Below are 14,493 nucleotides of genomic sequence, written 5' to 3'. Positions count from 1 at the left end.
AGCCCCACATCGGACTCTCTGCTCAGCAGGGAGCCTGCTTCTCCCTCTCTCTGCCTGCCTCTCTACCTGCTTGTGGTCTCTCTCTTTCAACTAAATAAAATCTTTAAAAAAATAAATTTAAAAAGATAAATATCTTAACGATAAAGGAGAATATGATCTAGTGAGGAGTGACAATAGACAAATGTACCATTTTGGTATTTAATCGTCATTAATTGGGCAAATTGAGATACACTGTTTCGTTGTTTCTAGGCCACACAGCAGAATACTAATAGATTTATGGTTAAAAAATACTCTAGACTGCAATGTTTGGAAAATCATAGAGGAATCATATTCACTGGTTCTAATTAAAAATGAGGGGCACCTGGCTGGACAGTTGGCAAAGCATGTGGCTCTTGATTTTGGGGTGGTGAGTTCAAGCCTCACTTGGGTGTAGAGATTACTTTACAAAATAATGGAATAAAACTTAAAAACAAAAATGACCCCTATTACTCTGTAAATCTGTTGATACCTTTGGTAGAGAAAATTTTATACATCAAAAACATCTTTCAAATATTTTACCTTTTTATTAATTTTTTTTACAGATTTTATTTATTTGAGAGAGAACGGGAGCAAGAGGGTGTGTGAGCAAAGGGAGGGCAGAGGGAGAGGAAGAATCTCAAGCAGACTCTGTCTTGAGCCTGGAGTCTGATGCAGGGCTTGATCCCATGACCCTGAGATCATGACCTGAGCCGAAATCAAGAGTCGGATGCTTAACCGACCAGACCACACAGGTGCCTCTCAAATATTTTACCTATTTTAACAGATAGAATGAAAAGAGGAGAGAAAATAGAGTTTCCTTGTAGGGCATAGCATGATAGAAGGTAACGTTTCCCTAATTGTATGATGATATAAAGGCCTTGGGCCTCCAGCCAAAAAATGCAGTCGGCTAGGGTCAGCCCTGGAGTGATTCAATCAGACTCTCACTTGAATGAGGAGCCACCTGCGTGTTTAACAAGCTCTTTGGGGTATCATAAGTCAAGTTTGAGCAACACGGACAGCGTTCTGGAACGGAAATCAAGACATCTAGGAGCTAACCCTCAATCTGTTACCAGCTGGTGTGGCTGAGGTCAGACGGGGTTCTCCATAAATTGCTTGTTGACTCTTTTGACATATACGGACTTGCTTATGGAAACAGGGAATGGATAAGTTGCATCCTACCATTTTTTTTTTTTTAAATAGAGGACTGAGTGGTTTGCTTGGAGTGTTACAGTCAGTGGCAGAGCTGAGAAGACAAGACTTCAGTTTTGGTTGGATTTTTTTTTTTTTTTTTTTTGCATGAAATTCCTCCAGGTACTTCCAGTTTCATATTTAAGGCTCTATGGTGTCTAAGCATTCAGTTTTCCTGTGATTGCCATGTCCTTGCTTTAGGGTGGTGCCTTCTTTTTGTACCCTCCCTACCATGGGAGATGTGAATTGCCCTTGGTTAGTTGATAATTTCTCACATTTTCACCTGGAAGAGTGCTGTTCCTTATAGGATCTCCTAATGCTTCCTGTCGAAGCACAGAGGGCAAGGAGTTTATTTCTGGTAATATCACATGGGACAGCATGGCGCCAACATCTTGTCTGGACCTAGATACTCATTTTCCAGATCATGAGCTTATCTTCTAACTCGAATGTATGAGGAGGTCAGAAACCACTTTTACAGGAAACAGAAGTAAAAATGTCAGCATGGGACTTTTCCTCTTAAGCCAGTGGGAAAAAATCTTGGTCCAGTTGTGAATTAAATTCAGATAGAGGCCTAGAGAAGGATTGCTTTACTTCTCTCTCTCTCTTTTAAAGATTTATTTATTTGAGAAAGAGAGAGAGAGTTGAATGAGTGCTGGGTGAAGGGCAGAGGAGGGAGAGATTCCTTAAGCAGACTCCTGACTGAGCGTGGAACCTGATGCAGGGCTCCATCCCAGAACCCTGAGATCATGAGCTGAGCCAAAATCTAGAGTTGGGATGCCTAACCAACTGAGTCACCCAGGTGCCCCTGCTTCTCTCTTTTCCAGGGGTGATTTTCTGTAATTTTCATTGTTGGGTAAAAATGTATGGAAACATAGGTGAAAACAGAATGAACATAGGACTCGGGTTACCAGAGAATAAAATATCCTGAGATGGAAATTAAAATTACAGTGTAGTCCAGCCCAAATCTATTGATTTAATGTGATTTTAGTGCCACACCTGTGAATCAGTTTCCAAGAAATGTTCCAGGTGTTCATTTAACTGCAGACAGGTAGATTTTCTGTTTTCTTCCCATTCGTCTTCTAAAACACGAATATTCTTCTGCTCAGAAACTTCCAGTGGCTTCCTTCTGCCTGAAGATTGTCATCCAAACTCTTCAGCACATCATCGAAGACCATTCACACCCTAACCCCAATCTACTTTTCAGCCCTCTTCTCTACCCCAACTCAAAATATGCTCCTAGAACTTTCTTGCCGTATTTCAAGCATATAGTACATTTTGATAGTCATAGTCTTACTGGGTCATAGTTCATATGGCCCTCTTGGCCCCAAATGGCCTTCTCTATCTAGGGAGATTCTAGTCCTCTTCTAAGGCCCAGATCAAATGTGGCACTTCTCAGAGAAGAGTAGGGACTAGAACATGCATTCTGGGGCCAAAGCCTATTTCCTCACCTGTGAAATGGGTACAATGACAGTACCCACTCATAGGGTTGCTGTAAGAATGAAAGAAGTTACTGTGCATAGTTCCTGGCATGTGGTTAGCCATTACTGTCCTCTGGACTCCTAGAAAAAAAAGGAAATCACCTTTCTCCTTTTCTTTGCCCCATAATTGTTTTTTTCTTTTTCTCATACTGGTTTGTCTTGTGATTAGCATTCTATTAATTGAGTATGTATCTTTCTCCCTTGCTAGGCTCCCAGCTTCCTGAATGCAGAGTTTCACTTACCTTGGTGTTCCTGGCACTGATCCTTCCATAGCATAGTTGTTTTCCAAATAGCTTTATTGTGGTGTAACTGACATAATGACCCTGCCTGTCTAAAAGTATACAATTTGATACATTTTGACACATGCCTATACCCATGAACACTTAATCAGTGTCAAGATGGTGACTCTTCCAATCACCCCTGCAAGTTTCCTCCTGTCCCTCCCCATCTCCCATCCAGAAGCCCCCACAGATCTGCTTTCTGTCTCTATTGGTTCGCTTTTCATTTCCTAGAAGTTTCCATAAATGGAATCATAAAGTGTGCACTTTCTTTTGTCTGGCTTCTTTCACTTGGATAATTATTTTGAGGTTCATCTGCGGCGTAGCACGTGTTCAGGGTTCATTCATTTCTAAGGCCAAGTAGTAGCTCATTATGTAAATATACCACAGTTTGTTTACCTGTTTGCCTGTAGCTAGATTGCTGGGTTGTTTACCATAGGGTAGTTTTAAATAATTGTTTATTACATTGAATCAGTTGTAGGGTAACATTAAAGAGAACCTGGTATATTCCCACATTTGCTTTTCATGATAATCTAATTCAGAGAAAGAAAGTTCCGGTTAGTTTATTAAATACCGGTCCTTAGTTGGCATTTGGGGTGTACTCTCTGACATGCCACCCAGATTCTCCCCTGGTCCCCCAGGGGCTGGAAGGATGGGATATGCCAGCTGGGTCCTTCTGTGGGAATTGCTGTCAGTGGAAGAGACCCATCTCACCCGACATCCTCCCTCTTCCATCTCAACATCTAATTTGGGGCACCTGACCCACAATAGCACATGAAATAAATTAGCAAATGAATGAACAAATGAAAGAACATTTAAGATGTTCTTTTTGCTCTGAAGCCTAAAAGGATGCTTGACTTCGAATTCTTTCAGAGCCTTAAAAAGACCTCACTTTAGATTGTGCTGTGGGCAATGATGAGTGTATATTTTTCACCCACGGGTGTGATAGTCATTTGGTCACAGACCCTGACAAACGTCATGGTCGTCCACTGGACTGAGGTTTAAAATGGCCCGTGGGTGCAGAGCCTCAAGGCAGGCTTATGACTGTGAATGACACACAGTTGTGGTTTGCACGGTTCTTCCTGTCCCCTCCCCGCCCCGCTTCGGCCTGCAGCCCCGGGGGCGGGGGGGGGGGGCGCTTAGCAGAGGAAGGCAGCTGCTGTGGCTGCTTTGCTGCATGGAAGGAAAAGATGAGGTTGGAGTGCAGTGGTCAGGGAGTGATCTTCTACCTGTTTGCTAATGGAAGGGTGTCTACTGACCACCTTACATGTTGGAGGCCTCGCTGCTGATGGTCTGTTGTCATTTTGATCTTCTTGAATGAATCCTCCTACTATGTTCCAGTACTAATAGGAAATAACATTTTATGGGGGGGGGTACAGATTCTTAGAGAAATAGACATCCTCTCTCTCCCACCATCACCTTGGTCAATCTAGGCTTTCTGAGGGAAAAAGAAAAACTGAAGAAGGAGACATTTATGAAGTAGGTGAAAGATGGATGGTTTTAAGGGTCAGAAATGACAGGGGATTTCCCCATGTGTAGAAGCCACTGGGGTTTTTGTTGCAATTATAAGAGGGGCCTAAACTTTCTTCTTGACATTTTCTGGCCGGTGCGAAGAATCTGTGGTCTTTCCCAAGGCTAGGGCATGAAGTGGTCTTGCCTGCATTTCCCAGCAGATGCCTTGGGTGGCTACTTTGCAGCTGGTGCTGGGGAGTCTTTGAACTCTGTTGTAGATACACAATGTGGCTACAGAGTTTCTAAACCAGAGGGCAACAGCAGTAATTATTGAGAAAATGCTTTTCAGCAGCAGCGAAGCTTAGTGGGATGAGTATGGGGGGAGGGTAAGAGGCAGACAGATCTGGACTTGCCATGTGGGCACTGCCACTTGGTGGCCTTGTAGCCCTCAATACCGCCCAAGCCTCTTGGTGTCAGTTTCCCCATCTGTAGAATGGGGAGAATAATTACAGCGTGGGAGGTATGACCAGAAGGTATGAATTCAATATAGTATCCCAAGCGCCCGGCACAGTGGCACACAGAAGATCCTCCATCAGTCTGGAGCTCTTATCTCATGCCCCCTGGAACCCTGGTAGGTTAGATCGACCTGCAAAAGGAGAAAGTCCGCTCAGCTTTTGTTCTAAAGACTGCTGCCTAGAATCGAATCAAATGGATCACACTGAAAAATGAACCCAAGTAGGAGTTGATGATTGTGGCTTGGGGGAAACGCACCCAGACAGGCAGGTGCCGGCTTCACGTCTCCCCTCACCCCTCTTTTCCCAGGACAAATGACTTCCAAGCGGTCCTCATCTGCAAATGAGGGGGTTAAATGAAACCAGTGGTTTCTAAACTGCATTCTGAAGAAACCAAGTATCCCCCGGGGTGCCTCAAGGCTGGGCAATATTTGCCTTAAGATTTCTTTACAAAAATATCTTAAACGATTAGTCCAGGCTTTGGAACAAGGCTGACACAGCGCAGATCTGTGCCCTAGCCTGTACTTGCCATGTGACTTTGGGCGAGTTCCCGGGTTTTTATAAGACTCTGCTTCCTCTTCCATAAACTTGGAATAATAAGAGTATCTATTGAATAGGGTGGTCAAGATTAAGGAAGTTTCTACCTGTTAAGTACTTAGAACAGTGTCTGATACACATTAACACCCGGGAGATGTTGGCTATCACTTTGCCAGCCTCTGAACCCACCAATTTTTATGCCAGGTAAACTTGTGTCTGTGCTGGATTCTTCGGGCTTAAAATAAAACCCAAATGCTTCGCCACGGTCTCAGTGCAGGTTGGTGAACTTTTTCTGTCAAGCACCAAGTAGTAAATATTTTAGGCGTTGTGGGCCATACAGAGTCTGCTGCAGTGCTAGCAGGCTGGAAGCAGCCTTGGGCAAAATGTAAATGAATGAGCATGGCTTTGTGCCAATAAAACTTTATTGATAGGCCCTGGAATTTGGATTCTATATAATTAGCATGTGCCGTGAAATAGCATTCCTCTTTTGGTGTTCTTTAACCATTTGAAATTGTAAAGACATTCTTAGCTTGTGGGCTGTTTAAACACAGGCGGTAGGCTGGATTCTGCTTGTGGGCGGGTAGCTCGCCAAGCCCTGGTGTACAGGGTCCTGTGTCTAGGTCTGCCTACCTCTCCAACCTTGTCTCTCCCCACTTTTTTTTTTTTTTAAGATTTTATTTATTTGTTTGACAGACAGAGATCACAAGTAGGCAGAGAGGCAGGCAGAGAGAGAGGAGGAAGCAGGATCCCCACTGAGCAGAGAGCCCAATGCAGGGCTCCATCCCAGGACCCTGGGATCACGACCTGAGCCGAAGGCAGAGGCTTTAACCCACTGAGCCACCCAGGCGCCCCTCTCCCCACTTTCTGCTGTGCTTCCTAAGCTTTAGCTCCCTGACCCCTGGTGTGCTAACCCAGCGAACTCCTTTTCACTGAGGGGCATCTGCATTCCTTCCGTCTTCCTTAAAATCCCATTTAGCTCTGCACCTGGCTTCCTGGCCAGCTGCTCAGGGACACCACGCCCGACCTTATGTCAAGTAGGCCCTGCCCCACATCCGTCCCAGAGTTACTATTGGATAACCCAGTTTTCTTCCTAGATGACATTGATCAGCCTCTGTCATTATCTTGTCTGTGTATTCCGTGTCTCTGTCTCTGCTCCATAAGGGTGGGGACCTTGCTTTCTTTGCCACTGTAGCATCAGCTTGCCGCCCTGCCAAGAACATCGTGTTCAGTCAGTACTGTAGAATGGGGGATGAATCCATGCCCTCCGTGTCTTTGTTTCTTTCATATAGTGCGTTCATAATACTTGCTCTCCTTACCTTGTAAAATTACGAGAAACGAAAATGGGCATTTAAGAGGAAGGTGGTAAATCTTTAAGGCAGCCTCATAGGCAGACCCCAGAATGCAACCAACACATCCTCTTACTGAGGAAGATAACTTCTGGGGATAATAGTAAGTGATACCGGTATGAATGAGGCTGCTTTTGTTCCTTGTCTCTGATATTTTCCACAGATAAGGAAATGGCGATATGTGTTCATTTCTCTTGGCCTTAGGAAAAGCAATTATTTATTTACTAGCAGATAGTATCTTACTAGGGTGTCCTATTAGGCATTTTATTTATTTGTTTGTTTATTTGTTTTAAGAGAAGGAGCCAGAGAGAGTGGGCGGGGCACACAGAGAGAGAGGGAGAAAGAGAAAATCCTTTTTAAAAAAGATTTTATTTATTCACTTTAGGGACAGAGCAATCACGAGCAGGGGGAGGTGCGGAGGGTGAGGGACAAGACTCTCACGCTGAGTGCAGAGCCTGACACCGGGCTCGATGCCAGGCCCCTGAGATCAGGACGTGAGCCGAAACCACAAGTCAGACGCTTGACCCGCTGAGCCACCCAGGCGCCCCTATTAGGCATTTTATAGTCATTATTCCATATCCCACAACCGTGCTGTAAAAACTCATGTGCCCATTTTACGGGTGAGAACGGTTTAAGCGGTCCAGTAAGCAGCTGAGCCAGGATAAGAACCCAGCTCTGTCTGATGCCAGAATAAGGGCAGCTTCCCTGGTACGGCATGAGATTCTTCTCCGGCAGATACACAGACCTTCTGGATTACTCCACCAGCACAGTGTCACCCAGGAGCTCTCCAGACCTGCTGCTCTCCACGGTCAGGAGCAAGTGTTTATTTCTGGCAAAACGAAGTATTCTGTTTCTTCAGAAGTAAGAGTGCTTTCTGGTCCTTAACTTAAATTTTTTTTTTTTTTTCTGATTTTGGCTTAAACAAATCCAGAGCACGTGGATTCATTTTCCCTGGATGTGCAGGCAGACTTTACATATATCACAAGAGGGCAAAATGAGTTTGGGGATCTGTCAGGCAGAGAACCACCGAGAACCAGCCGTGAGGCTAAACATAGCTTGGTCCTTTGTCAGATAGGAGCACTCGCTGTTATGTTTCCTCAGGAAGTAAACCAGGCCCAGATTGTGGCTGGCTCTGTCCAGGAAAACCTGCGTTCGTGTCCCGAGAATAAATCTGCATACACCGTTTATTCTAACTTCTATTAGCTTCACATAGCCTTACTTCAAAAATGGGGTTGGGGTGCCCGGGTGGCTCAGTCCGTCGAGCATCTGATTCTTGATTTCAGCTCAGGTCATGATCTCAGGGTGGAGAGATCGAGCCCTTTTGTGGGGCTCTGCGCTCAGCGGGGAGTTTGCTTGAGATTCTCTCTCTGCCCCTCCTCCTGCTCATGCTCTCTTTCTCAAAAAAAGAAGGGAGGTGGCCTGTTATGACTTGGGGTAGTGTGGAACCTAGCTTGCGCTGGATTTCCCTTTTCTTACCCGAATTCTTAATCTATGGGTGGTCCCTCACACACCTACCTCCTCAAGGCAAGCCGGGGTGAGGGCTGAGGGCTCGCGCATGGGCAATGAGAGCATTTCAGAGCACAGTTTCTCACTCCTGGGCGAGTGTCACCTCTCCAGCCTGGGTGACCCAGAGGGAAGCCTCGCCAAAGGGGAATCAGAGACCCCCCCCCCCCCTCCCCAGTGCTCCCAGAGCATCTTTCCATTTCCATCAGCAGCAAACCCCTCTCTGGGCCCCTGAGCGAAGAATCCCACTCTTAATGGACATTCATGAAACAGTAATGACCACAGTAACATCTCAAAACATGATAGGAATAGAGACCACTCAGAATTTAATATGAGATTGCTCTGGATTGACTGAGGACTCAGTTCCTCTTTATTAAATCATCTGTGAACCACTTAAACGGAGATGCTCCTGGAATGGAATGATCTAGTTACAATGGTGCTGGGGCTGTATCCAGAGGAAGAGCACACAGCTGGGAAAGCATAGATGCCACAGGTAGTTTACAAGGGATTTGGTGATACAATTCCGTGTAGTTTCCCTTCTTATAATGACAAACCTTTTTCTTCAAATAAATACACCTGAATCACATAGAAGAATAATAAAAAATACAATAGCCTTATAAATGAGAAAGAAACCAATATACCTCTAAAAACAGCAGGTTGAGAATGGTCTATGCATAACCGAAATGCTTTGGGATGGCATTCCCATCCGAGAAAGAACCAGCACACATTTCCCATGATACATGTGTATCTTATACATAGTCCAAAAATAGTTCAACAGCTGCAAAATCCTGATTTTTGTGTGGGTAACGGCAGCTAAGTGGTACTGTGTAAGACATCTGTAAGGGCTGATTGTCTATTAAGTTTGCTCCTCACTATAATTTTAAACTTACATACGCTGAACATAATATTATATGTATTTAAAGATCAAGTTATTTCCTCTGTCTTTAGCGGCATTTTTTTTTCTCCTTCCCTCGAATTTTCATTATAGCTAGTTACTTTCCCAGGAAAAATTCATTATGTTGAAGTGTTAAAGAGAAGCAAATCCAATTTGAATCCTATGTTTAAACATGAAAAGCATCTGCCATCACTGAACAAAATATCCTCCCATCACCTCTGTAAAGTGAGTATTAACCTAAGTAGATGTTAAAAATGCTCTTTTCCCCTACCCTCCAAGGCCAGTCTCATCCCTGCTGGCAAGGCAGCCGGACTAGACTCCTGCCTCTTAGTTCTCATACGTGTGCAGGACTACAATTTAAATGCAAATAACCTTGCGCCTCATTATCTGAGTTCCCACAGACACAGTACAGTTGTGACTCTGCCTGTGAAAATTAAGGGAGGGAGGTTCATCTGTATTCGAACACACGCATTACTCAGAGTAGATTCAAAAGAGCAATTCATCACCGCTTTCAAATTAAACCCGGGAGTTGCAGAGTGCCTAGGTTACGGAGGAATGCCTCCCTTTTTGCTACAGAGGGACGCTTTTCTGCAAAGACAATGAGACAGAACTTCTCTTACTGCAGCTTTTCAATTAGTTCCCAGTGACACTAGGTAATTGAAATAGAAGACTTCCTTCAATAGGAACACAGCTAGTTGAGTGGAAAAGATACATTTATGGTAATGCTAAGTGCCGTTGGAGGACAATGTAGATGCATCCAAATACCACTGACAGGAGAATGACCACATCAGCCTAAAATGCAAGAAAATTATCCACAATGATTTACCAAACCGACATACTCCAGGAGATATTTTTTTTTAAATTTTTTATTTTCTGTAAAATCATCTTTTAAATATAAGGTTATTTTAAAATAATTCTTTGGTTAAAGTATAATTCAAATAAAAAGTAGAAACTCCTCCAAGCCATTCACTACAGGGTGAAAAATACCCCCTTCTTTCAGCCATCAGATGGCCATTTAATCAGCCATTCAGATTCTATGAATCTAAATGTAATGGAAAACACTGTATTCTAACTCCACACTGGGGTAAAGCAATAAGCTCCCAGCTACCGATGCAGTGATGGAGAAGAGGGCCTGGGAAAGTGAGACCCCCAGCTTGTGCATTAAAATGTGCCAATTATTCCCGTCCACAAGGAATAGCCGTGGCGTATTAAAATCACCGAAATCGAAGTCCTACCTATGAATAATACTGGGGCATTAGCGGGTTGATGGGACACTCTTGTACCAGCAGCAAACTGTTTCAGAGTTTCAATCCCAGAACAAAGCCTTTAGTTAATTTCATCTCCATTTCAGGCAACTTTCTACAATAAAACAAAAAATTCCCCTCTGCAAGTAACATTTGGTTCTTCTCTTGATGTCCATCTGTCCTTCCCTCCTTCATCCTTCCTTCCTTCCCTCCCTGTCTTCCCCACCCACAATGTTAGTTCTAAATAAGCATCAGCCTCGGATCAAAAAGAACCGAACCGAGGTTCACGGTGTGATGTCAACCTAGAATTTTTGGATGGAAATGAAATCATGTAATACATTCCTGCATTCTTTTTATTACACACAGATTCAACACGACTTTCAAAGAATAGCTCCGTTGGAGTCTTAGTTTTTAAAATACCAATCTGTGAAAAGAGAATTGAATGTGAATTCAGATCACTCAGGCCATTTTGATCAACGATCCGGATAATGAAAGCAGAAGGATAAACTCCTGAATTCAGGGGTTTCCACCTCAATTACTCAGCAAATGATTTCAGATCTCTGCCTCCTGCTCATGTAGAGGACAGCCCAAGACTCCGTCCATAGTGTGCTAAGGACAATGGACTGGTACCCAGCTGAACTGGCATCTCAGGTCATCACAGGACCAAGACAGCCAAGAAGGGGAGAGGATAACCTATCCCGAGCCCTATTCTGTCCAGGTACAGACGCTGCCCAGAACACACAGCCACAATCTTCAAAGAAGTCAGATGTGAGGTGTCCAAGCATTATTCTGACCATTGCATGTCCAAGAAAATTTGTGGAGAATCTAATGGACATTACGGATCTGATTAAACAGTAGATTCATTTCATTACAGATGAAAGAATGAATAGCAGTGACATCCTATCACCCGTAATGTGATTTTTCTCCTGGAAATCTCTTACTGGGAATATTTCCCCTATTTTTAAGGTTCAAACATTTTCTATTACTCAATGGTATCAGCACGGAGTATTTTTATACCCAGTAGCTGGATCAGGGTTGGTGCAATGCTAGAAAATATCAAGTTTGTTTCTTAAAATCTAAAATTCATGACCTATTTGTCTAAGTGGCCTAAAAAAAAAAAAACCCAACTGTAATCCTCTTGCTGATTAAGACATATAGACAGCATCCTTTCACTTTCCTCCTCTTTTTAGGAATCCTCACTTTCCAGTTTCAAATAGGAGCACAGATCTGTTTTTGGGTTTCATACGTACTATCTGCTACAACATACACTGTTTTGTTCTACACTGTTTCTCTACACGTCTTGGATCTCATCTGCACACATAGTCTACACAGTGAACTACACCGCACCAGACCGTCGTGTGCGGCCAACAGTCAGCTAGTCACACAATTAAATACACTGATGTCTTAGTTTGATTGTCATTTATTTTTCTTTTAAATAAACTCCCTCTGAATTCAGGAAGCGGGTGTGACGAGAAGCCACAGGACGTGGCTCTCCCACCTTTTCTTAAGTAGCCTTACCTCGGTATGTTAAGTTCTAGAAAAACAAATAGAAAATGACAGCACGCACAGCAGTCGTGACTGTCATCCTTTAAATTAGTTCCCTGACTTCTTTGAGCGTCCCTGGTGTCATTGATGCATTGGTGGATGTTCTGCCCTTGGTGACAAGTACTCTGTGTACAACGACCTGACCCTGGGTACGGTCTGTAAAGACGTCCATATTGCACAGGAATGAGCTTCTTGCTGACTCAAGTAACGGACCGAACACACATGCTTTCAAAATGCCAACATCCTTTACCAGTTACCACAGTCTAGACTTTAGGGGCAAAGATGAGCAGATCATGGTGATTTGGAAATGCTGTGACGTGGATAACGCCAGGTCGCTTTATATTTTGTAAGTTCTTTGCTCCCACAATTGAATACGTCACACGTCTGTCTTCCTCCTGAGTGTCCAAAAGTGCTTGGTCTCCCCATTTCACAGAGAGAAGCGAGGGGGAAGGGCTATAGCAAAAAGCCGTAGCCAGTTGTTCTAGAGAAAACGCGGCAGGAGTAGGTACCAGGGTGGACGGAGTCATCCAGCAGGCGCCTTGAGCCAGCAGCACGGGTGTGGGGGTCCTAGGGAGGGTCGAATTTGATGTGTAATAAGAACAACTCTCTGCAGGGCCATGTTTTCTAATCACCTTAAAAAGAATCTCTCAGCTTTGCTTTGCCTAACTGGACATGGAGTCCAAAAGAGAATCCCATCCCCAAACTGGCAGCTCGGTGTCTCTCCAGCTGGATTCCGGACACACGCCCCCCTCTCGCATTCTTCCTCGGAGCAGGCTGACTGCTCCCTTCAGGAGCTCTCCGGCTCCTCAGCCACGCACAGAAGGAAGGATGAACACATCTGCTGCTGTAGCAGGTGCCTTGATTTATGAAGACAGTTCTCGAAAGCTTTGTTAGCTAGGTAAGCATCCAGAGAGAATGAATTCCATCCCTGAATCAGGTCTTTTTCTCATTCCCACAGTCTCATCATCAGAGCTTTAAAGCATGAAAGGAATCTGCTCAAAGACTCTGAGCTGTCCACTTAGGAGTTGGTACAGACTTGGCCACTGTCACTAAACACACAGAAAGACACTTCTCCCAAAGGCCTTCTAGAGCCTCCTCTTCTCGTTCACTGCCATGATTTATTCTTGCAGCAAGGTCTCTCTCCAGTTGAAGCCCCCAGTTGGTCCATGGGTGAGAGGGAGGATAGGTGGGTCTGTCAGCTGCCATATCCCAGTTTCTCCCAGTTCTTCGCAGGAACAAAACCCCAAGTATGGGATCTGAAGTCAGAGTAGTCAAGGAAGGGGAAACAGAAAACAGAAGTTTAATGCTTTCATTTTAAACTACACATAAAGATCTTCAGGTGGCCCTTGGGAATAAGGAACAGTCCCAGGAATTGACAGGGGCTTTGTAGACCGGCCTCTCTTCCAAAAATCAATAAAGGAAAACAAAACAGATGAAATTGACAAATTAGAGGGAAAGGCATTTACACGGCAAAGGGATTCATCAGAAAAGATTCATTAAACGGTGAGCTCCCCTAGTGTAATTAAGCAATTGTTTGTAGATCGCTGCTTAATAGTGTGGGAGGAAAGAGGACAATCATACAGAAAGCTGAGGTGCCCAGAGTTAATTTGTAATTGTGAATCAAGCTGAAAATGCAGCTCAGACATTTCAGAAATTATATTTGGACAATGGGAGAGATTACGCTATTTTAAAACATTTTTCACCCAGTTTCGTCTTTTCTTCTTTTTTTTCCCCTCCTTGGCATGGGGATCTGTAATAGTCGAAGCCGAAGCTCGCCTTTCCTAATGTCAGGAGCCATGGCGTCCCTAAACGTATTTCTGTGCACGGGCCCAGAGCTGCGGTTATAAACAAGACAAAATTCTCTGCCTTCAAGCAGCTTACAGAGTAATGGGGGTGGACACAGATGCATAAATGAACTTTTAAAAAAATGAGAAAAGCATTGCAATCGAGTTTGAATCCGGTTCTCTGGGGGCAGATACAGGAAGCCTGGAGAGAAGTGTGTGGGAGGGCAGCTGATGGGAAAGCCTCTTCCACAGGCTTGAGAAGGAAGAATCCAGATGTGTGGGTCACTCTCATGGGTTTTTGTCTCGTGGCCTTGTTCCTGGTTTGCCTTGCAGCCTGATGGTTTTAAATCACTGCTTCCTTTGGCCTACCACCCAGGCCCTCTCGTCTAGCGGAGCTGTCAGATGCTTTCTGGGTCCACTCACCCCTCTTCATCCAGCCCATGGTTCCTCGGGGAAATCCAGACAGTCTGCCTTGAATTCTTAGCTACTTCCCAAATTTGCACTCCTAGAAACTAAAACTCGCTCAAACACATCCTTTTCTCTTACACAAGGCCCTACACAGAGCACCACTCAGTACAGCTTGGTCGAGTGAATTGATACGTGCATCTTCCCAGCTCAGAAACACATGCTGCAAACAGCTTAGCTGTCGGCCGGTCAGGGAATGTTCTAACACTGCCTGGCCCCACAGCCTCCGCGATAGAAATATGAATTAC

At 44.3% G+C, this 14,493-nt stretch overlaps 1 protein-coding gene across 3 annotated transcripts in view; it reads right to left on the bottom strand.

Annotated features, from left to right (window-relative positions):
- Positions 1 to 11,855: 11,855 nt before the first annotated feature.
- The window catches only part of UBASH3B (ubiquitin associated and SH3 domain containing B), a 133,337-nt gene continuing 130,699 nt past the window's right edge, over positions 11,856 to 14,493 (bottom strand). For all 3 annotated transcript variants that reach the window (XM_032868762.1, XM_032868761.1, XM_032868763.1), the window contains exon 14: positions 11,856 to 13,252. In XM_032868762.1, coding sequence (XP_032724653.1) covers positions 13,115 to 13,252 — 138 coding nt within the window. In that variant the 3' untranslated portion in view covers positions 11,856 to 13,114. The remainder of the gene's footprint in view (positions 13,253 to 14,493) is intronic.

This window comes from Lontra canadensis, unplaced genomic scaffold (genome assembly GCF_010015895.1).
Source record: "Lontra canadensis isolate GAN:19392208 unplaced genomic scaffold, GSC_riverotter_1.0 scaffold36, whole genome shotgun sequence".
NCBI lineage: Eukaryota > Metazoa > Chordata > Mammalia > Carnivora > Mustelidae > Lontra > Lontra canadensis.
This window is presented reverse-complemented; position numbering and strand designations above follow the sequence as displayed.